This window comes from Zea mays, chromosome 6, assembly GCF_902167145.1.
Source record: "Zea mays cultivar B73 chromosome 6, Zm-B73-REFERENCE-NAM-5.0, whole genome shotgun sequence".
Lineage (NCBI taxonomy): Eukaryota > Viridiplantae > Streptophyta > Magnoliopsida > Poales > Poaceae > Zea > Zea mays.
In genome coordinates this window covers 65,176,648-65,200,989 of record NC_050101.1, presented here as the reverse complement: position 1 = coordinate 65,200,989, position 24,342 = coordinate 65,176,648, and the positions used below count along the sequence as shown (strand labels likewise).

Genomic DNA, 24,342 nt, shown 5'->3' with positions numbered 1-24,342 from the left:
AAATCTGATGTTGAAAGATTAAAAGTTGGCTTATTAACAGTTTTGGCGTGGTTGCACCCAGCCTTCATAAATGCCACAGTTGTGCCGCGTGAAGCCACCAGGGCACAGAAATCTTCGTGCCGGGTTATAACTTCATCAAGGGCTTCAACTTCATTTTCAATATGTCCGAAGGTCCCGGGGATATCTTCGGCCGAAGGAATAATCTCTTTAGAAGTAGCTCAAACCGAGTTAAATATTCCCTTCACGATTAATGCACCGAGCGGCAAAGTCGGAGCACTTGTTCCGAAGGGTCTCAATAGCTTCGTGCAGCTTCGTATTTCTTTTAGCTTCGGCTTCGACCTTTGCTTTAAGCTCCTTTGTCTCGTGGTCAAAGTGCTGTGAACTTTCATTCAAAATTGTTCGAGCTTCGTCTAGCTCCTCACTCAGCTTATTATTCTGAGATCGTGCTTCTGCGAGGGAGCCTTCGGCTGATTGCAGCAGGATGTCTTTTTCCTTTAAAGAAGTTTCAAGTTCCTTGATTTTATCCTCTAAGCCTTTAATTATAACTTTGTTTCTTCTATCCTCATTATCTTGCTGCATTTTTAAGGCCTTGCTTAATAACATTCTCTGCAAAACAAGTTAGAGTTAGAACACTCAATCACTACAAAGGTAATAAAAAATCTGGACAAAAGTCTCACCTTGATGTTGGAATAAAATAGGCTACCGACAATATGTTGACGTCAGTAAAAACTGATGTCGGTCTCCAACTTCGGGAATCCAACGCTCTTGGATAGGGTGCCGACTATCTTCGCCCCAACGCGGTCCCAAATGCATCCTAAGATTTCCTCATCGGCCCCGCCAAAGAGCATGGACCCCGGTTCGTAACCACAAGATACATCAAATTCTTTTAATTCTAACTTATCCTCCTCAGAAAGTTCTTGGTCGCCCAGGTGCCGAAGATCAAAATCTTTTTCGTCCAAAGGGGTATTATCAATTCTCTTTCCTTTATCTGGCACTACGGCCATGTTTTCCTCTGCAACCACATCTGCAACCACATCTGATATAAGCCTGTCAACTTCTGACATTGTGGCTGCAAGTTCTTCAGCTTTGGCTTTGCCAACATCTTCGGCATCCGCAGGAATTGGTGCTTTCGTCGCCGAAGCTGAAGGCGGCGTTTGCTCAATTGCTTGCATTACATTCATAATTCACCGTTTCTTTTGCCCTTCAATCTTCTCTTCTGTGGCTGAAGGCGTTTCTGTCCTCTGTAAAAGTTTTGTCAGTTCCAATCCGAGAGGACTTAGCAGCTTGAATGGCGGAGATTCAGTCATTACCTTCAAAATTTCGACCACTTCGACAGCAAACGGCGACGGAGGGATTTTCTTTGCTGCTTCGTCTTCCTTCGGTTCAGTAGAGGGTATCTGGTCAAGCTTTCACTTCTTAGAAATTGTCGCCTTCAGCTCTAGCGTTGTTTTTACTTTCTTCAGAGCCTTTTCATCTTCTTTTACGGACCAGGCAGCTTGCCTGCTTAGGATGCTAACAACCCTCTTTCTTTTCACACCCTGACCCCTTCATCAAGCTTCTCATAATCTGGGTATTCGAGGTTCAGTGCATCCATTACTCGATTCATCCTTCGTTTTGGCCGAGTACCGAAGGCAGCAGTCATTAGCTGGTCCTCCTTCTTTGTATAATTGCCAAGAATCTCATTGCACATTGTCTCGATCATTTCTAGCCACTCATTGCATGGTTTCTTGAACTGTTTCTCAAATTTGAATCGATAAGGAGCCGAACAAGCTCATACTTTTTCCCCCTTCCTTTTTCTTTAGCATCCCCCAGCCGCTAGAGGTTGGAAACATTCTATTCGCCAAGTATTCCTGCACTAAATCCCTAGTGCTAATCTCGGTAGCTACCACTCTAAATTCAACTTCGGCCAGCTGGCATGGGAGCCAAGTTGCATGTGGCATAAGGACCTTGTCATTCCAAAGTTTAATATCATTGGACTCATGACCATAGTCATCAGTTTCTCCCTCTTCTTCTCATCAGCTTTGATATAGAACCACTCACTTGTCCACCCAGTCGGCCACTTGGTATGGTAGCCGATTACCGGGGCTTTGGTATCCTTTCGATACGCAAAATTATAGCAACCAAAGTTCTTGTGAAGGCCATCCGCTCTGGCCTTCGTTTGGTAGTGCAACTCATGCACCCGACAGAAAGCTTCGGCATTAGCGCTCATGCCCTAGCTTCGAAGAGCCCATATATAAACACTGAGTCTGACGATGACATTTGGTGTTAATTGATGAAGATATATCTCAAAATTCTTTAGAACTTCTCCTATCATGTCATATAAAGGGAACCGAAGCCCTGCCCTAAAGAAGCTCTTGAAAACAACAACTTCGTCCTCTTTTGGCTCCGGAACCACTTCCTCCCCAGCAAAGCGCACAAGTTTGCTCTCAGCTTCTCCAAAATAACCCAGCTTCTTCATCATAATCATGTCCTCTGCCATCACAGTAGATTTTCCAAATTCGACGTGGCTTGGCTTCGACGGGCTCACAATACTATAGTCTTCCCCAACTTCATCATCACTCCCATCTTTAGCCACAATCTGCTCAGCTTCAGCATCTTCATCTTCGGAAATAGCTTTTTCTGTTATCACTAGACCTGATCGTCTCATCATTTCTGAAATCGATGATGTCTCTGTTGTCTCAGCATCATCCCCCTTGCGGGTAGGACTGGGCGTTCGGGTTTACCCGAAATTTTGGGTCGGGCTTTTCGGGTTTTTTATATTTCGGGTTTTCAACAGTTGAACCCGTACTCGTACCCGAAATTTCGGGTACCCGCAATTTCGGGTACCCGTAAATTCGGGTTTGGGTTTGGGTAAAATTCGGGTACCCGCTATTATAAATCATACACAATACTTATCCGTTATTATTACAAAAATCACATGGTCTGCTCGACTGTAGGATCACACTGGCTTGTACTTTAGTACTTCACAGTTCACACTTCAGTATTTTATCACCAAAGTCATAAACAACATCACAAACAACATTACAGCAACCAGCAGCTGTAGGCCTGCTCGGGCACTGGCTATCTGGCTCACTGCTCAGACTTCAGCACTTCACAACTTCATGAGGTCTGTAGCTCCAAGGTAGCAACTAGCAAGGCTGGGACCTGAGATTAACGAGCCGTGGAGGCTTGACGCCTTGACGGTAACTGGACGCGTGACTGGTGTGTCGCGTGGCTGACCGCCAGGGAGGCTGGGACTAGCTGGCCCGCCTGGCCGGCTGGTGGCTGCGCCCCTGCGCCTGACGCCCTCCTGCAGAGGACTGGTTGGTGCGCGAGCGTGACTGCGCGGTGCCGTGCTGCGCCTGCAGTCGCCTGGTCGGCTGCGCCTGCCGCCTGGGATAGCCGGAGTGCTGGATAGGGATTAGGGACTCACGGTCAGGGAGCCAGGGTTGTGTAGTAGGCTATCAACTAGGCCGTGGCCCGTGGGTTGTGCCGCAGTTAGGCTAGCGGCTAGCGCTTGGCCAGGCACGTGCTGACTAATTTCGGGTAGAATGGGTACTTCGGGTACCGCGGGTTAATACCTGATTAAGCCCGAACTTAGTTCGGGTATTTAGTTTCGTTACCCATTAGAGCTGTTCGGGTAACGGGTCTCGGGCTAAACGGGTACGGGTTCGGGTATTTTGGGTAACGGGCTTCGGGCTCGGGTTTTATGCCCAGTCCTACTTGCGGGACACACTAGCGGTGAATCTAACTCAAGCCATCTCAAGTTTTGCGATTCCTTAAGCCGAAGTTGATTTCGAATGATGAAGCACATATTTGCATGGAACAATCCGGAAAAGCTTCGGCTTTGGTTAAAATTTTTAACAGCGCAACAGTGTAATGGCAATGAATGCTGTGGTAACTCCTCACCAACCTGTCTATTTATATAGTGCTGCAGGGGAAGAAGTCGAACCACCACACAGCCTACACTGGCTGAGCGGTGGACCGTTCGACGAGCGGAATATTTTAATCGTTTTTCGACAACAAGCTCGTGGAAGGTGTTTTTCGAACCTTCAGCATTTCGAAGCCTTCGTGTTTTTCGCGGATCAAGCTCGTTACGAAAAACGATCTAGCACCGCGAAGGGGCTACTGTTGGGGGTATTCTTCTCCGTCGAAGGTCCTCAAGGAAAAACACCTTCGGCAAAACGATACAAAGGATCGCCGAAGCCACCTTCAGCCTCGATTTAGCTCCTCAAGACGAAGACTCTGTATAGAGGCGACAACGCAAGATACCGAAGCTCAATGGCCTCAGCCCAGATCAAGCAAGGAAGGAAAAATGACTAGATATGCCTTATTGGTTTTAGTTACTTGTAAACAAAAGTTCGAGGGCATGGATGTAATTTTACCTGGGCTGCGTCCCGTGACTATAACTAGATGAACAGTACCCCCGTACTGTTCACGCTAGATTGTAATCACTCTCTCGCCATCCTCGTTCTCTTACCTTTTGGCAAGCCGAAGGTATCAATGTAATATGAATATTATTGATGTTTATTCATGTTTATGGAATACGATAATAAATGAATCATTGATACATAACAATTATTATCTTTATTCTTTTTGTATTCCTTCGCTTTCTTATTTACATTCACGATTATATGTTAAAATGATGAAGGTGTGTCCTTCATGACCTTCGTCTGAAGTTCATTATATCCGAGAGGAAATAATGCTTCGAAGGACGAAGGTCTTTAACCATTAACAATTGTGTTGCCTTGTTCTTGATTCATAGCATTTGAGAACAAGTGACCAACACTAACTATATTTGGAGGTTAATAATATAAAAAATGTTGTTAATAGGAGTAGAGATAGAGACTTATAGCGTACCTGTTTTCGCTGACACCCCAGACGCAGGGTTCTATAGAAGACGCAAAAAACATGTCTGGATTCGTTGCCATCTACAGCACAACATATTATACGAACTGAGCGTTGGTAGATCCATCACCGTTTCACCAATGCTAGAATGCAAAGGTGTTGAGGTTTGACGAACATATAAAACCTATAACATGTCGTTCTGAAAAAATCAATAAAATAATTTCTATTGAACCCTCCAAATAGCGCCAAAAGCTTTAGAAGCATTACACGACATTCCAAAACATAAACATGTAATCCAGCATAAATATGAGTTGAAGTAGTATAATTCCGTGAACAGAACCAACCAGGAGCAAGACATCACAATACAAAAAGATTAGCAGGTTAGGATAAACAATTTTAGATCTTTTTTCCTTATATTTCCAAAGCCATTTGTTTCGAAATTCCTAGTATTCCTTCTTTTCTTAGTAAGTTTTACTGCTGCATTCTTTTTTCACCAAACTATTTCATAATTTTCTATAGGACCTATATCAATCGGTTAGTGGGAGAAGCTATTTTTAAGTTGAAAACAGATGAGTTAATAAAGTCTATGTAGTAAGCGGCATTGCAAACGAGTATGTCCAGCATTTTTTATACAATACACAAGAGAAAAAGAAGAAGAGGCACTGAACAAATTAAAACAAGTAGTGCACCAAAACCAACCTGAGAGCTGTAGCTATTGGCACAACTGGCGATCCAGGAGCAGATATGCATGACGAGCTTCAGGAAGTGCTTCGGCAAGTATGTAGATTGTCAAAGATCTATGGAAACATGACGAAATGAAATAGCGACACAATGACTTGAGTGAAATTATGTAAATAACTACTGATAGATGATCTCGATTCAAAATCCTAAGTGATGATGCTGAATAGCAATTGCAGCATAGTGTTTGTTCAATTGCTTCGATAACCTTGACGACCTCAGTTCCTTATCCATGTTGTCCATTTGCATGCTATAATGTGGAAAATCGGCATAAGAATTGCTTGCTAATAGGAGCAAAGTAGAGATAGTTGTGTCAGTATCAGTGGCATCATGACACGCTTGGTGACATTAAAATTTTAGGTTATCAACCACTCACACTAAGTGCATTATCTTTGTAGGACGGTGTGAATGCTAAAAAATAAAACAATTTCTATGTCATACTGATCCATTATAAAATAGCTTGTGATTTATAGTCTCCACAGGATGTGTGGAATAGATGTGAGAGGTGGGAGAAAAGTTCCTGCCACGACCCCTTCTCCTCGATGAGGTAGCCCCAGTAGCTGTTCTTGCTGCCGCTAGACTCGGACGTAGTGGGGGAGAGCTTCAACAACGACAGTACGACATGAACACCCATTGCACGACCACGAAGGCGGTGCCGATGAGGAGTTGTTGAAGCCCCGCTTATGTAGAGGCCACCGACGAACCCTCTACTGGCTACCGGAATGACAAAAACAACAATGATGAGAAATCAATAGCCGCTGGTCAAGATCTGGGGGGAAAGGATAGAGGAGTTTGTGGCGGGATGGGCCGCGTACGTTGGCCGACGTCGAAGCAGATCTGGTCGGCGGGGGGGAGGTGATGAAGTCGCTAGCCTCGGACATCCTCACCGTCTTTGGCCTTTGCAGCGGCGAGGAGGAGGAGGATGCGTGGAGGGGAAGGCGAGGCAAGGGCATGGCGGGTCGGGCAGCCTCCGAGACGACCGACCACACCGCGACTGCGCTTCTACGTGGAGGGGAAGGCGAGGCGGGGCCACATGGCAGACTTTGACAGGGAGGCGAGCGGGGGCATTGGCCGCGCCAGACGCCCACTTTGTTGTCTTAATAGTAGTAAGGATGTGAATAAGAATGCAAAATGATGAAGACAATAACCGCACCTTATTAATTTATTCATATTCATATTCCATAAAACACGTATGAATATCAACATGATTAATGTTACACTAATACCTTCGGCTTGCTCGGAGGTGAGGATGCGAGAGAGTGATTACAATCCAGCGTGAACAGTACGATGATACTGTTCATCTATTTATAGGCACGGGACACAGCCCGAGTAAAAGTACATTTATATCCCTGACATTCATCTATTATGATAACACGAAACATTAAGGACTGAATAGTCTTTATTCCTTTTCGATCATCATCATACTTGGTCTTCATCATCCCATCAAGCCGAAGCTCTTCAACTATAGCTTCGACGTCCATTTTTATCACCTTCGGGCTACATCTTCACCCTGATGAGGGAGGACCTTTATCCCGAAGCCAAAGTCCCCATGTAATAATCCATGTCATACTAAAAATATATGGTCAATCACATTTTTGAGGATATTCGGAGGAAGAAGACCCCAACAAAATCATTACTGTGTCCATTTATATTAGATTTCGTAAACAAACGACACCTACGTGTATACATATACATACTGGGCAGACAGAAGTAAAAGGCCATGGTTAAATTTGTTCATAATAATATACTAGATATGTGCCCGTGCGTTGTCACGAGAGTTAAAATTTCTAAGACATTAATAACCGCACGCAGATAGTTAAATTTCTAACCTGTTATGTTGCACAAGCTGAAGCACATATTCATGCACAAATCATATATCGTTTTATCACCCGTCGTACCTTCAGCCTTCAACTCCATCTAGTTGAATAAATTTGGTCGTGGTTGTGGTCGTGTTCTACGACCGCGCCGGGGCGGGGAACGCGCATAGGCAGAGGAGTAGCAGCAGCGCGCAACTTTAGTGCATGCACAGGCGGCCGCCGCATCGTGTCTTTCACTGTGGAGCGGCACGAGCAGCGGCTGCCCGTTGGCCAGCGCGGCCGTCGTGGAGAGGTTGTTGGCGTGCGCGACCATGAAGCGGCTGACGGCTAAGAGGTCACTGATGGCCGCGAGATCGAGCGGCACGCCCACGAAGCCGGCGCGGTAGAGCGCGTACGCCTGGCATGGGTACGTGCGGTTGGCGGTGCAGTTGAACCCCTCGACGGACGCCGGCGCGGCCGTGGCCATGGTCGTGTTCTGCGACCGCGCCGGGGCGGGGAACGCGCATAGGCAGAGGAGCAGCAGCAGCGCATTCAGCCTCAGTGCATGCAACAAGACAACGACGATCGCAGAGCCTCAGAGGAAACACGATGGGTGGCGCCTCGCTAGGTTCCTCCCGCCCAGCCCTGTCAGTGCTTGCATAGTGTTCCTTAGTGCATAGTGGTTGATGACCTAAATTAAAAAGTATATATGGCTAATTATTTTTGTGCGAATACATATTAGATTTTGTTGGATTTGTGGTTTTTATCAAGCTAATTTTATTCTCGAACTGGAAATTGTAGATTGTATGATGCTACCAGCGGCTGCGGCCAGCGGGTAAGAGTAATATTTCGAACCGGGCCTCGAGTCCATAGGGCTAGCCGGCTAGCGCTGCCCGGGTAGGGGAACCGATCGAGCCGACAACAGCTGAGCAGCACTGCAGGCTTGCAGCTGAGGGACAGGCGGACAGCAGCCAGCCACCAGGCCAGCCCCCTCAATTTCTATGACGCTTCATGAGTGGAGGGAGACACGATGCTTGCAGCTTGCATGCAGGTTCTGCAGCAGCTTGTGCGGCTTGCATGTGGCTTGCATGCAGTGGAGGTTGAGCAGCTTGTCTCGCTTGTATGCGGCGCGAGCGGTGGCACGGCAGTGGTCTACATTAGAGTCTTAATAGTTGTAGAGATAAAAAAACCATATCATATGCCTAGGCTGCGCTTATCTTGTATTGTGGATAAAAAAATCTATACTACCTATTAAGAAGGTAAGAGTAGTCGGCTGGCTCAGGAATCGAACCTTAGATCTATTGAGCAGAATGCCTAGCCTTCCACCCTCTAGCCAACATGACTCATGTTGAATTGTGTACAACTTCAACTAAGACGTCTTTTGTGTTTAACCCGTCGTCCACTCTATATGCTCACTGAGTCTAGAAAAACGTTTATAGCTTGGCCCCTGATCTTTCTGGAATTTGGGACGCAGTCCAGGAAATAAAGAAAATATGGAAAATGAGTTTAGAAATTGATTTTTAGTTTAAAAATAATTGCAGAAACCCATTTAATTCATGAAAATTTCATATTAAATCCAAATAAGTTCAAACAACAATAAAATTGATTTCCTAATTAATCCTATATCAAATACATAGAAACTTTGGAAATTCGTAACTTCCCCATTTTAATTCCAAATTGAACCGTTCCAGTTGTGTTAGTCTCGTATGAATATTTACTACTCAGTAACAACATTGATTATACCATGTTTCATACTTTTATAATTAGATATTTATTTATCCTATGTCAATTGGGTTAATCTATGTCTATTGCATTAATTTATTTAATATATTAATATAGTATTCTAACTTTATGGTTATACGATGTTTGACCATTAGTCTTGCAAACACACACTTACCTTTTTGTTTAAGCAAAAGCGTATGGTGGTACGTGTCCGATGACTAACGATGTACGAGGAAATTTCTTCCGGTATGTGTGAAACGTGCTCTCCAATAATGAGACCATGCAAATCGTGACATATATCGAAGTCTGCATGATACTGATGGTTGCAATGTAGTGATGAAACAGATAGATTATAAATAACAAAATTTATGTATGGTCAGAATCACAAATTGATTATCTATACTACTTATCCCTACTACTAATTAAGCATGGAGAGTGGCGCTTGGCGCGTCCATGCCCCCGCCTCCCAATCTCTACTGTCCTGGTTCCACCAACCTCACAGGCCACCCACACCGCGAGCAGGATAATCCCCTCCACCGCCATCAGCGCTCGCCCGCGCAGATCCCGCTCTCATCGCTCGCCCGCCATCCGCGCTCCATGCTTAGGGTCCGCCATCAGTGCTCGCCTGGCTGCTCGACACATTCGCCAGCGCCACCTTCGACCAGATCGACTCCGCCTACCGCGAGGCCGGAGGGGACCCTTTTGTGGCCGCCAGTATCCTGTCTTCCACGCAGGACATGCACCCGCCGCAGCCCCCCGCCGCCACTGGATCTCTCGCCGCACAGTGGATCTGGTGGAAGAAAGGCTGGTCGGAGGCCCAAGTGGGTTGCGGTGGCCGCTACGGGCATGGTCGCGGACGTGATTGGCAAGGAGTACACACGATCCACGGCTAATTCTGTAGTAAGCATGCCAAATGCTTGGAAGGGTCGGGACGGGGAGAGCGATGGCGATGGGTCTGGTGGCCGCAAGGACAGTGTTGAAGAGGCAGAGTAGTTCCTGTGCTCCATGCTCGGGGATAATTCCGAGCTTGGCATGGGTGTTGTTAGAGACGTGCCAGGTGAGCCTGTGAGGCATTTTTTCACTTGCTGGTCTATAGTTGTCCGTTCAGAATTCTTCATTTTGACCAATCGGTGCCATGCCGCCGTTTTCATGACTCGACTGAATTCTGGAATATAGACCTTTAATTTGTAAACCCTATGCCCTTAGATGCAGCGAATGTTCAAAAGATATATATACAGATGTTCTATTAGGAGCAACATATTACAAGAACATGAAAATGGATCCTTTAGATTAAATATTCAGTGATTTTTTAGCAAAGATCTTATGAAAAGAATGAACTTCTGGCTTATTGTTGCCTACTATTTGCTCATGCTCCAGCCTCCAGCTAATTTCAGTGCCCGCCACAGAAGATGAAGCATGGGCTATTCAAGCTCAAGAGTCAAGGTGGAAGAGATTTTGACATATCCGTAGAAATGAAGTTCTACTAATTTCACTTACATACATAGGCATATGACTGGTGCTTGTTTTCTACTTGAACTTAGGTAGCAGTCGTGGTTCGTTCTCGATAATACTACTTGCTTTTTTTACACAATTGGCGTTAATGACACAGGTTGTATGGTCCTTGATGAACAAACAATATCTGGGGTCATAGATTGTCTGCATGCATGCTAGATGAGAAAAAAAATAGTTGGCCTAAAACAACGTGTTTCTGTACTGGTTGATCTGTTTTTGCAGGGTAGCTAAGAAGTTTCGCAACTAATCATTTGCCTTTTGGACAACCGTGTTGAAACAAGGATCGGTCCCGCATCTATACATGTCATTAGCCACACAACTCAGGAAAACCTTAGTCCCCCATTTGGTTCTCCTAAACATACATATTTTTTCTTAGAAATATCTTAGAATTATATTTTTGGGTGTATCAGCATGAGCATGAGCATGAGGTGTAAAATCATTGCAGATCCGTAAAAAGCTAGAATGATGCTTGGATCGAACTTATCCTTGATCATGATTTGTGGTGCTAAGGGAACAGTGATAGATTGATTTGAGGTTTGCAGGTGTAATCATGTGTATAATAACCTTTTTTATTTTTCCTCTGTCCGTGTGGTGTAGTACCTGAAAAGCAAAATGATGCCTGCATTTGTTGTGCTTATTGCTGTTAAATATTTTTCTAATTCTAACAGGTCAGTGCCTTGCTTCCTAGCTGTAGCTAGAATGCATGGCCTTATACTTTTATCTGCTTTGCTTGGCCTCTACATCAGACAGAGCCTTGAGGGCATTCATTCATGTGGCCAAGTATTGGTTTGTAATCTCCCTTGCTGGTGAATTCCTAGAGACAATTTGGGGATTTGTTGTGATGAGAAGGTTTTATTGGGCTTTTGGGCCCGGGGAGTCACGTGTTGTGATCTCATCACTCCTCAAGTGCCATCTTGGCGTTCTGCACTTGAATGGTGATGGTTCGTGAGATGTGATTAGGAGTGGTAATGGATTATGTCTTTTCACAATTTGTTTGAATCCTTTAATTAATTTTAGTTCAAAAGTGAATAAAAATAAAACATGATTCTGATCCGATCTGATCCTTAATTTTATAGTGTAAAATTTATAGATCGTTACCACCCTATATGTGATTGAGAATTTAAGATTAATGGATTTGACTTCTGACCAGTTGTTGTCTGCTAATGTCCCGTTTACTGGAATCCTAAGAGAGGACTGAAGAACAAACCTAACAACATGGTACATACAATATTTGTAGCCTAGACGTCGCTCTCCATGCTCCTCACCTCGTGGCAACACACGGACACATACCTATTTATATATAAGTTATCATGGTATTATATGTCTCCATTGCAATGCACGGGCACCCACCTAGTTTACATTATAAGAGTAAAGATATGACGAAAACTCGATCATTTCCACTGTATTTTTTACACAAAATTTTCAAATAGCGGATTAGTGATGAATTTTCTTAAATAAGTATTAGCGTGCTAGATCGGGTTATTTAACAATCAAATCTCTACAGACACCTCTAGCGGATTAGTGACGTCAGCGCGCGCATCGCACACGCGTCTCCTCCCTCTGCTCCCAGTCTCCAATCTCCTCCCTTCCCCACTGCGGCGGAAGTCCACCAAAGCGAAACCAAGAGCGGCCCGACCAGATCCACCTTCTTCCTCCCCCCTTCATGCAACCAAACCCTAGGGACTAGGGCTAATTCCCCTCCTCCTCCTACTCCATGGCCTCGGATTTCGACGAGACCGACGAAGCCTTCTTCGACAAGCTAGTCAACTCCGACGACGACGACGATCCCCCGGCCGCCGCCGCCGTGGGGGGGCTCGCTGCGCTATCGCTGACCGATCAACCCGACGCGCCGCCGCCTCGCGAGTCCGAGCCTCGTGACCAGCCTGCTGCTGCTGCTGCGGCGGCAGCGGCACCGACGGAGGATGCGGAGCGTGAGCCCTCGCCGGAGGTGTATCCTGCGGCCGTGCTGCTGCATCCGCCCCCCGACCTCGCTGCCACCGTCGGGGCAGATCCGGCCGGGGACCTCCTGCCGGAAGACGGAGAACCCTTCTCCGGGGCCGCGGCTGTGCCAGAGGATCATCAGGGCCTGGAGCCGTCGCTGTCGTCGTCTCTCTCAGCAGGCACCGGCGATGGCAGCGCGCCGGATCGCACCGTCTCTGGCCACACGGAGAGCAATGCCAGTTCCCAGTTGGATTCCAGCACAGCTGCGGAGGGGTCTGGGCATCAGAGCGCCAAATCGCAGCTGGAGTACACGGATCCCAGGTATCTAGAGAGCCTCTACCCTGGCTGGAAGTACGATGACGCTACGCAGCAGTGGTATCAGGTAGATACTCTCAGCGCGCAGAGCTATGCTGCTCAGAATACTGGTGCTGCTGTGGCAGACCATAGGAGTGATGGTGACCTTCAGCAGAAGTTTGGTGGTTCTTACCTGCAAAACACTTCACACGCAGGGACTGGGCTTGAACACAGGCAGACGGCTTCTCAGCCTGAGACTGAGGCTGGCAATCAGCCTGCAGTGGCACCACAGAAAGAGGGGGAGGCACAGTGTGAACCCAAGCCGATGCATACAGAGGTGGGATATGGGGAGAGCAATGCCACTTCCCAGTTCGATTCCAGAGCTACTGCTGAGGGATACGGGGATCGGAGCGCTGATGCGCAGGTGGAGTACACTGATCCCAGATATCTAGAGAGCCTCTACCCTGGCTGGAAGTACGACGAGGCCACACATCAGTGGTATCAGGTAGATACCCTCAACACACAGACTTATGCTGCTCGTGATACTGGTGGTGCTGTGGCAGACCTTGCGAGTGGCGGTAGTGTTCAGCAGCACCAACAGTTTAGTGGTTCGTACATACAAAACACTTCACATCCAGAGCCTGCTCTTGAGCTTACAGAGCCGACTTCTGAGTCAAAGCCTCAGCTTGAGCCTGCGGCGGCCCCTCCTCAGACCGATGCTTATCCTGCGGTGGCATCACATAAAGAGGAGCAGAAAGAGCATGGATCTGTACCGGTGCATACTAAGCCTGAAGCTCAGGAGATTCCTGCCAATGCTGGTGATACTGCCACAGTGACAGAGGGTGGGTCCCCAGGGTCAGAGAAAGGCATCCATACCGCCGTCAAGCAAGTGCAGTGGAACGACTTTGGTGCCAGCACTGGTGGGGCGGATCTATTTGGTGACCTCCTGCCCGATGGAGCTGAAGATGACTTCTTTGAGGGCACCGTCCCTGTCAGCCAAGACGTCTCATCCTTGGTAGGTGCTACAAATGTTAGCGCACCAGATCACAGCTTCTCTGCAGGAGTGTATAACACTGCCATGATTAGTGCTGGACACAGCTTCTCTGACGGAGTTGATAAAAATGCTAACTCTCATTTCGGTCCCAGTGGAAGTAGTGCAGGGTACGGGGATCAAAGCACTAATGCACAGTTGGGCTCCACTGATCCCAAATACCTGGAGAGCCTCTACCCGGGGTGGAAGTATGATGAGGCGACACAGCAGTGGTATCAGGTAGATACCCACAGTGCACAGAGTTACGTTGCTGATAATACTGGTGCTGTTGTAGCCGTTGGGAGTGACAATACACAGCAACATCAGCAGCAGTTTAGTGCATCGTACTTGCAAAACAATTTACATGCAGCACTTGAAACCATTGCGGAAGAGAGCAGCACCAATGCCATGAGCTGGGTCCAGGGTGGGACCAACACAGGACCCCCAGAATACCCACCGAACATGCTGTTCTACGCAGAATACCCAGGATGGTACTTTGACACCAACACTCAACAATGGCAAACACTTGAGTCATACCAGCAAAGTGTTGCACATGTTGCAACTACTGCAGCAGCCTCAGATGGGTTCGCAGGGACATGCCATAATGTAGCTCATTACACTGAGGATTCTTATGCAAGTAGCTATAACCAGCAGAGCCAGTGGCAACCGGATTCGTTCGGTAATACCATGCAGGCTGATGTTTTGGGGGGCAAGAGCTTGCTAGGTAGTTCCTATGGTTCTAATCAGCAGGCTGGGAATCAGATTGGGCAACAGGCCAATGTGGACTCTTTAAATCACGAGCCTCATGTAAATACATTTATGCCTTCTACAGGTCAATCCACTGGTAGTGAGGGAAATCAGGCTAGCTATAAGAGTTTCGGATCTTTTACAGGGAATCAGAGTTGGTACAGTGGTTTGGAGCATTCTACAAGTAAGGAATTAAGGTACAAAGGATTTGAACCTTCAACAGGTTTCCAGACTAGTCGCAAGGAATTCCAGCCTCCTAAAGATCACCAGGCTGGTCACATGGCAGATGAACCTTTGACAAGATATGGGTATGGTAGTTCAAATGGGGTCGTCAATACACAAAATTTCGTACCAAAAGAGGGTATGCACAAGACACAAATGCATGATGACTCCACTGCGCATACTTATGCTGCAAGCAACTATTGGGGTACTCAGACCTCCATGGGCAGTGCTCAGCAGCAACTGACTGGTACAAATGGTCCATCCCAACAGTTTGGTTTCTCACCACATGAGCAGAGATCATCAGCTGGACGCCCACCACACACTGTGGTATCCTTTGGATTTGGGGGGAAGCTTGTAGTTCTTAAAGAAACCAGCTCTATGGCTGCAAACTTTGACAGCGGAAATCAGGTACCACAATTATTTTCTTGTAGCATTCTTGCTGTAATGAGTTGTAACTAAAAGTTTTTTGTTGCTGCAATCCAAGGGCAATTCTGGTCGAACGGTATCAGTTCTTAATATTCCAGAGATTGTTGCTGATAAAATTGATCATTCAAGCATCGCTAACGGTGGTGCATTTAGCTACTTCCATGCTTTGTGTCGCCATCCTATTCCTGGCCCTCTTGTTGGTGGAAGTGCTGCATCAAAGGATCTGAATAAATGGCTTGATGATATGAGTGGCGTATATGAATCTTCTCAGACAGAATTCCAGGGAGGGGATGTTCAGAAGGTGCTTATTTCGTTGTTGAAAATATTGTGCCAACACTATGGAAAGCTTCGTTCATCCTTTGGGTCTGACCCGTCACAAGAGGTATTTTTTGCCCGTCTTGCTTGACTATGTTAAACTATTGATCCTGTATGCAGATAATTTTTCAATAGGGGTAAAATCGTCTTTTCACATGGAAGTTGACACCGTTAGAGATCAGAACTAATGTTTGTGTCATATAGGGAATCAAATTTACATCAAGTGTCAAATATGGAAGATTTATATTTTGAGGGTCATGAAATGAACCATGAATTTTTCTAGTGTCAAATAAGGAATTGTCTCTTTTATGAGTTGTGATCCAAATAAATGTGATGAATGGATAATCAATAGAGTACTGCATAGAAATCTGAGAAGAAAATTGTCGGGGGCGAGTGCCTCGTGTATGACACGGCGTTGGATGATTGAGATGCGACGAGTATCCAAACAATTGGATCTGTCCGACCCTCGTGGGACCGAGCTTGTCTCGTCCGACCACTAGGCGCAGGGAATGGCTGTTTTCTGTCTCGCCCGACCCGCGACCCTCAAGGGTCTGGGGGATGAATAACCCGACCTAACACGTCCAGTGTCCTGCATGAAGTTTGCTCACCCATGCCAACGGAAGACGTTATTAGCATGTTCCTATTCTCCGTTCTATCTTGCATGGCGTTCATTAGGTCATGTGGCAATTGGGCCTTGGGTTTGTCGACGATGTTCGTCCTCGATCCCAACATCACGTAACAATGGTGCTTTAGTGTCTTCCAGGCGACATCGCACACACGATGTATATAGACCTCAAAATTCCAATCAGTGGCCTTGGAGGTTACTTTTGGCGTATAGACATTGCCTGAGAGCTACACCAACAGGTGGATGACCATGCCGTCGCTCTTGCAGACATTGTGGATTGGATGAGATGTCAGTAGTCAATGCCTCATATCGAGGATGATCCTCTGATCATCTGAGTGTCTGGGGTGGATTGGAGATAGACAGGCAGCTTGGGCTCAATGTGGACGATGGAACTTGAACTTGCTGCCACTTGACGATCTTGATGGCGATGAGGCGCATTATGGCACCCACTGCATCTGCACAGCCGATGCATTCTTTATTGATTGTAGAAGGCTTGGAGGGGTAACTACACAGTGATGGTGGGTGCCTTGCGAGCAAGCTGTGGTCACGAAGATGAGGCATGAGTCACGAGCGTTGATCATGGAAAGGGTAGGAACCATGATCATGGTGCGGAGGAGCAGATCGTGACAGGCAACGCGTGGCCGTGGCTGAGACGATTCACGTGGAGGCTAGTACACCGGTGACCTCGTGGGAAGCGCGGGCGCCGGGCGGTGACACCGTGGGGCCCTAGTCGGCGGTAGCAGCCCCATCTTAGGGAGCGCTGGCCCTTGGGGAGGAGCGAGTAGGTAATGGCGGCTAGGCGTGGTGGTGGACATGAATTTGTTATTTCCTTTCTCTGTTGCGGTGATTGTGCGAGACTTCAGCGTACATACGGGATCCAACTGCGCGTGTGATTAGTGGAAGGAAGGGGCGTGGAGCGCCGTATGGTGCCGCGGGGGGCAGCACGATGTGAAGCTGGGTGCACGATAACCTCTCATGTTCTTTAGTTGTAGAGATATTTTGACATGAGAGATGAAAAGATTTGTTACTCTCTTTAATATCTTAATTAGCGAAAGTGCCTCTAGCTGAGTTGGTTAGGTGGCTTGATTAGCACTCCTTAGGTCCTAGGTTCGACTCCGCGTGGGAGCGAATTTCAGGCTGCGGTTAAAAAAAATTCCTCGTCTGTCCCACACCAAAGCACAGGTCTAAGGCCCGGTCCCGGTCGCAGTCGTTTCTCACATGAGCTACGATGCCACTGTGTATGGGTGGGCAGGGGTTCGGAGGTTTTCTCGACCTGTGTGAGAAGGTCGTCTTATTAATATAATACCCGGGGGCTGTCTTACCCCGCACAGGTCGAGTTTTTTTAATCTCTTAATTAAATCCAGTTTGATGAATCATGTTGTGGAAAGGGTTCTTTTCAACAGGATGTTTCACTCTATCATGATTATTTTTCTAATGGAATACTGATTTTGTTTGAACTATTTACTAAAGGGTATAGATGGCCCAGAGATGGCAGTGACGAAACTTTTCTCATCTTGTAAGAGCAGTGCTAATATGAAAGGGTATGGAGCTGTTGTCCATTGCATGAGAAATCTTCCCTCAGAAAGCCAGATTCAGGTAATTCTAATTTCTCTTTGCCTGTGGTGTGTTATTTACCCTTGCTTAGACAAGTACCCTATTGCAGACTACTGCCCAGGAGGTTCAAAGTCTCTTGGTTTCTGGTAGAAGGAAAGAGGCCCTTCACCAGGCACAAGAAGGTCACCTTTGGGGCCCTGCACTGATCCTTGCTTTACAACTTGGTGATAAGGTCTGCTCTCTGCTGCAGAGCTGAAATCTTCACGCTAGTTAGTTGGATGGCATGTGCATTTCTCTTTCCCGAGTTATTTCTCATTTTCTTGCTACCTGATGATGCAGTTTTATGCGGATACTGTGAAGAAAATGGCCCACTGCCATTTTGTTTCTGGATCACCCTTGAGGACACTGTGCCTTCTTATTGCTGGACAACCTGCAGATGTTTTCAGTTTTGAGAATCCTGTTAACAGTGGTTTGTCTTCTCCCCAACAGCCTGTAGAGGTAATATTATATTATAATGCTCCCTATATGCTGTTTTGGCATCAACGTGGTTTCTAGTACTATACTTTGCTCACTAGTTTTATATGACCTTTTTTTCAAATATTATAAAACTGCTTTATTATAATTTTTTTTGTTACAAATCCGCTGATACTATATTCATTGACCTATCAGATTAGTTCTTCCAAAACTATAGGTTAAAGCTAGAGAGGTTTGATCAATTACTTGCATATGGAGTTATTGTACTTCAAATATTATTAAGTACAATGATACATGTCTCAATGGAAAATAAACTTCTCATCTATGACTAGTGATTCTTTACGTTGAAGCAGGAGCATCTATATTCTACATCTGTTATATTATACCATGATACTTTACTTATATTTCTGTATTATAATCATGTGTTATCTAAAACTATAGTCACATCTCGTATTTATCCTGAAATGATTTTTTGATTCACCGCTTTCCAATTCTTTTGTCTTGATTCTCAGATTTTGAGAAATATTTTTTTTCTTGAACACGCAGGAGAGCTGCGTATCATTATATTAGAAGGAGAAATCTTGTTAGACACGCTCTTACTTTTTCACTGTAATATTTGAAACTCGTTTCTGGGTTTGTGCAGGCTGCTCCTAAAGGTATGCTGGATGACTGGCAAGAGAATTTGGCTATTATAACAGCAAACAGGACAAAAGGTGATGACCTTGTAATTACCCGCCTTGGGGATTGCCTTTGGGAAGAGAAAAATGAGGTTCGAGTCTTGTGTGATGAATACAGCCTCTTTTTCAGTTATAAGGTCGAGTCTAATGGACCATTTATTTTATGAAGGTTGCATCTGCCCACTCGTGCTATTTAGTTGCTGAACTAAATATTGATTCGTACTCTGGAAGTGCAAGGATGTGCCTTATTGGTGCGGACCACTTGAGATGTCCGCGCACATTTACCAGCCCTGAAGCAATCCAGGTCTTTTACATCTGGACCTTTGTTTCCAAGTCTACTCTAAAGATTATCTAATTGTGGTAGTACAAGAGTTAGGTTCTGACTGAGGGTGCTACGGTGTCAATTTTAATGGCATGGATCATACTAGCTCTTGGGGCTTGTTTGGCTACACACCACTCTACCCGAATCTACATGGGGTTGCTCCCAACCCATGTGGATTCGTGTGCAGGCAAACAAGCTGTTAGGCAATCACGCAGATGCATGCAAAGGATGTTGTCATGTCATGACATAATGAAATATGAGCATTTCTGTATTTGCTTCAAAGTTCAAATTCTCATTACCTGCAGGCAGATATATTACCTGATTTGTCAAATAGGATTTATCATGTACTCCAATAACTTGTAGTGATTTTTTATTTTACTCTTTTGTTCTATTTTGGGATTCTCCTTTTGGCTGTATCTTTATTTTTCCCTATTACTTGGTTTCCATACTCTTATGTTTTTCTTGTTTTTTCGTTGTCACTGATTAATACCCTCCTTATGCAAGTAACAGAGAACAGAGGTTTATGAGTATGCAAAGGTTCTTGGTAATTCTCAGTATATCCTCTTGCCATTTCAACCATACAAGCTGATATATGCATATATGCTTGCGGAGGTTGGGAAGATTTCTGATTCACTAAAGTAGGTTGTTGATTGTCATTTCCATATTTGTACTTGGTTCATTTCCTTATTTCTCCTGGGTTATTAGTTGACATTGAAGTGCATTATGAAGGTACTGTCAAGCATCTCTGAAGGTGCTCAAGTCCTCTGGTCGTGCACCTGAACTAGAAGCATGGAAGCAACTGTTTATTACCCTGGAGGACCGGATACGTACCCATCAACAGGTTTGAGTGTACTGTAGTTATTTTTAATTGAACATTTCTTTTCTTTTCGCTGATAGTTGACTCACTGCTATTTAGGGCGGTTATGCAACAAATCTTGCCCCTGGAAAGATTGTTGGAAAGCTTTTCACATCACTTGATAAATCTTTGTCCCGAATGATGGGTACACAATCTGCACCGTTGCCTCAACTGCCGCAGGGTGCTGCAAATGAGAGAGGTGTTTATTCTTCTCCTGATACAAAAGTAGTAAATAGTCAGTCAGTGATGTCCATGGCACCATTAGTGTCATCTGCTTCAGAGCAGTCTATGAGTGAAATTGGAGGAAATAGTGTCTATGGCAGGGAAGTTGCACATAACAGAAGTATTTCTGAACCAGACTTCGGCAAAACCCCCCAACAGGTACTTGTCTCTTGATGTTGTTTTCTGAAGAATTTTCAATTTTTTTTATACCTATGCATATGATAATGCAGCAGGGTGCTGCTGTATCAAGTAAGGCACAGAGCACATCAGGTTCAGGCAGTTCACGCTTTGGATGGTTGGTGCAGAAGACAATAGGGCTTGTTTCAAAATCTCACCGCCAGGTACTTGTTAGCACATTAAGTACAATGTTCTGTTGTTGTCTATGCTTTTGGTTCTCCGCAGTAACATGGTTACCCTCCTGATATTCTGAAGGCAAAGCTAGGGGAACAGAACAAGTTCTACTATGACGAGAAGCTGAAGCGGTGGGTTGAAGAAGGTGCTGAGATCCCTGCCGAGGAGCCCCCACTTCCCCCACCTCCAACAAAAGTGCCATTCCAGAACAGCGTTCCAGATCCCAACTCCAATGCTCCTCCCACTGGTGGAGGTTATTCCTCAAATCCTCCCGAGCCTAGTTCCGGGATGCCACCGATGCCACCCACCCAGAACCAGTTCTCAGCACGTGGAAGGATGGGTGTTAGATCAAGGTGATTTATTTAGTTATTTCCACTAATTCCTTTCTATATCATCCTGTTGTAACTGGATAACATTTCCTTGTGTAGATATGTGGATACTTTTAACAAGGGTGGCGGTGGTGGTGGCGCAAATGCCTTCGGAGTAGCAACATCTTATAGCAAACCAGCAGCTCCTTCAATGTCCGGTGCGAAGTTCCTTGTGCCAACTCCAGTCAATGTTGCTTCAGAACAGATGGCTGAGCTAGGTGCCCACAGTGAAACCGCCCGACAGGATGAATCGTCGTCCTCACCAGCGATGGAAACATCATTTAGTTCGCCGCCATCACTGATACAGATGCAGTCAAGCATTCCGCGGTACCCAAGCGGTGACAACATTCCACGGTACCCGAGCGGTGACAACATTCCGCGGTACCCGAGCGGTGACAACATTCCGCGGTACCCAAGTATGGATAACGTCAGCTCCCCCACAGGCAGCATTAACAGCTCGATGTCAAGGTCAAGAGCGTCATCATGGAGCGGAACGTACCCAGAGCAGTTGAGCAGCACTGCCGCTTCCAGGTCACCTGATGGACAGATGACGCAGTCACCATCGATGCCTGGAAGAAGACCTCCGCACAGCCGTTCCAACAGCGCGTCTTCTTCCGCCCAGCTCAATGGTTTGGGTGAGGATCTTCACGAGGTGGAGCTCTGACACCTGGCCGCAGATTTTGACCATAATGTGATTTATATTAATAGCTGCATGTGTCTAGAGAGCAAAGCAAAGGAAATTAAAGTGCGGTGTCCCTTTTTCAATTTTTTTACATGTGAAAGACTGTGGATGCCGCTGCATTGTACAGATAGTTGACTCGTTCGCCAGATGAAAAATGTATAACAAGAGTCGTAGGTTCAAGATAGGGAGAAGATGAAACCGTGATGATTCATCATTGTTAAAAAGATGGACTGTCTGTTGGAAAAATAAAGCTGATTAATAACCGCAATAATGTCGGTCCGCATCTTGGTGTTCATATTCTTATTTGTGTGTATGCATTTCTTTGTTCCTGTGTATTATATTACTTTGTTATTTTGCGAGTCACTGGAGCACCAAGTCATGTCCTTATCTATGTGAAGTTAAGGAGATGTACCTCCTTCAATAATGCAACTCTAAAAAAGTTGCCAGCAAATGAATGCATCAGCCTGCCACGAGATCGTGTTCTTGTCTGTTTGCGGTGATTTCTGGCTATAAATACTCCGTGGTGGTTTAAAACATCCATTTGTTGTACGTCCTAACTCTTAGTTGACATTGTAATACCCAAAATGTATACAGGAATACTATATCGGATTTCCTCATTTTATGTGCCTTATTTACATCATAAAAAGAGCATACCTATAATTAAGAGATGAATTAAAACAAATGATAAAAAAATATATATATGCATCATGTTGGTGTTTATATGTTTGTGCATTAAATAAAATAATAATGTTAATAATAATAAGGTAATAATTACTAGAAGTTGGGTTAAACCCTAAAATTGGAATTAGGGTTTTGAAAATGAGAAGAGAAATGATATAAATATAAATAATATAATTTTATACCTAGAATTAATATTCTTAATTTAACAAAAAATAATAAAGAATAAATTCGAATTTAAATTCGAATTCAAACTAAACTTAGGAATGAAGGAAATAAAAAGAAAATAGAAAGAAAGGATAAAAAGATAAGAATAAAAGCTTCGCGGGCCGCCTGCCTCACTTTTGGCCACCACGACAATCGCTCCGCGCGGCCCATGTGAATTTCTCCGCGCGTGCGTGCAATGCCTGGCCAACTCGCTGTGCTGCGGGCCCCGTTACCTGACTCTGCAAACGCGCGCTTCGTCCCACTGCTCCGCGGGTCCCGCTCGTCAGGGCACGTTCTCCTTCGCAACGGCGTCCGCAGCTGTCGCCGCCATTACCGGGGCATGGGCGACCTTCCCCTCCGCCTGGACCTGGATTCCAGGAGATAAAAGGGAGCCTCTCCGTGACCCGTGCTGACCCCTGCCAACTCCTCGCCCACTCGCGCCACAATCTGTTGCAAACCAGTGCTGCTACCGCCGCCACGAGTTCGGATCTCGTCGCCGTCGTCGTCTGGCAAGTGTACGAGTGCTCACGCCTCGGAGTGAGGGTCGGCGTGCTTGCGGCGTGGCCCCAGTGGTGTTCGCAGACTCCCCTGCCCCAGAACTTAAGCTACCTCGCCGTAATTTCTCGCCGTCGTCGCGCGCTCCGCCTGGATCCGCACCGCGCCGTCGCCAGGGGGTCTCTACGCCTTAATTCTTGGTGAGTAACCATTCCACGTGCTCACGCGATAGTCGTAATCGTCTACCGCTAGTAGAATTAGGGTTTGGTGCCTAAGAACGCCGGGCAGGGAGTTCACCGGCGCGTGGGTGTCCGCCAGGGCGGCGTCGCCGTCGCCGCGATCCACTGGGGAAAGAAGAGGGCTCGTGGGCCGTCTGATCCTTCTCGGTCGACTGCGATTAGAAGTCAAGATAACCTTTCGCTTCGTTAAATCTTAACCGTAGGATGCAAACCGTTCGGTAGAGATTGGATCTAGGCGTAACTTGATATTAGCTATCGATCTCAGATCCGTCGGCTAGGGGAGTGCGCGGGTTAGTAGAGCGCTCGGTTTTAATCTGGAGCGTCGCTTATTGATCCAACGGCCCAGATCTGCAGATACTGCTTCGACCGCACATTTCACAGAAAAGACCCTCTGTTATTTTAGAATAAACCCGCAGTCCTGTCTGCAGGATTCTGAGTCTTAGTAACATTTGCGCCAGAGCCCTCGCGCTTTCTGAAATTTGACGCCCAGTCCAGAGGGGAATAAAATAGGGAAATACATGTAGAAATTGGTTTTTAATACAAAATAAGTTCTAGGAACTTGGAAAATTCATATCTAATTCATTTTAATTCCAAATTGACCCATTCCAATTTCTATGATTTTATAATATTATTGTTTATCACCTAGAGTCTCTGTTTTGACATGAAAACAGTAATAAAATTAATTTCTGATTTAATCCTATTTCAAGCACATAAAACCTTTGGAAATTCATAACTTAAAATCTATAACTCCAAAATTAATGATTCATGTTCCTAAGTTCTTATTTTAATGTGTAGATTTTTATTGTATATTTTATTTACCTGTTTGGTGTGATGTTAATTTTTGCTATACTATGTATGTATTGTGTTGATGCGAGTAGACGAGCAAACCACTGTGGATCCTGAGGTTCAGCAGGTAGAAGTTGCTGAGCAGGAGCTCATTGAAGGCAAGTTGTGCCCTTGATCACTTACTTTTCCCAGCCATGTTCTTATTAATTATAATGATCTGCATAGGTTAATTTTGA

General features: G+C 45.7%; 1 protein-coding gene across 3 annotated transcripts; it reads left to right on the top strand.

Moving 5' to 3' along the window:
* Positions 1–12,083: 12,083 nt before the first annotated feature.
* LOC100383190 (uncharacterized) lies at positions 12,084–21,998 on the top strand. 3 transcript variants are annotated; one of them, XM_035959702.1, is made up of 14 exons: positions 12,117–12,857; positions 13,275–15,237; positions 15,314–15,637; positions 17,666–17,791; positions 17,859–17,981; positions 18,089–18,247; positions 18,867–18,992; positions 19,070–19,204; positions 19,733–19,860; positions 19,952–20,063; positions 20,139–20,459; positions 20,534–20,641; positions 20,733–21,004; positions 21,080–21,996. In XM_035959702.1, the coding sequence occupies exons 1-14, from the start codon at positions 12,310–12,312 to the stop codon at positions 21,681–21,683; spliced, it is 5,049 nt and encodes a 1,682-aa protein (XP_035815595.1). In that variant the 5' UTR covers positions 12,117–12,309; the 3' UTR covers positions 21,684–21,996. The 3 variants fall into 3 exon arrangements, with proteins under 3 accessions (XP_008648102.1, XP_035815595.1, NP_001348882.1); XM_008649880.3 differs by having other exon boundaries at positions 12,084–15,237; positions 21,080–21,998; NM_001361953.1 differs by having other exon boundaries at positions 12,168–15,237; positions 20,531–20,641; positions 21,080–21,984.
* The last annotated feature ends 2,344 nt before the right edge of the window (positions 21,999–24,342 follow it).

What these genes read in the sequence shown, in the direction of transcription:
- LOC100383190 (NM_001361953.1), top strand. Translation starts at nt 12,310, where the DNA reads ATGGCCTCGGATTTCGACGAGACCGACGAAGCCTTCTTCGACAAGCTA. An exon ending in CTCCCCAACAGCCTGTAGAG is followed by an intron (nt 18,248 to 18,866) that starts GTAATATTATAT and finishes GGGTTTGTGCAG; the next exon opens with GCTGCTCCTAAAGGTATGCT. An exon ending in TTTCAAAATCTCACCGCCAG is followed by an intron (nt 20,642 to 20,732) that starts GTACTTGTTAGC and finishes GATATTCTGAAG; the next exon opens with GCAAAGCTAGGGGAACAGAA.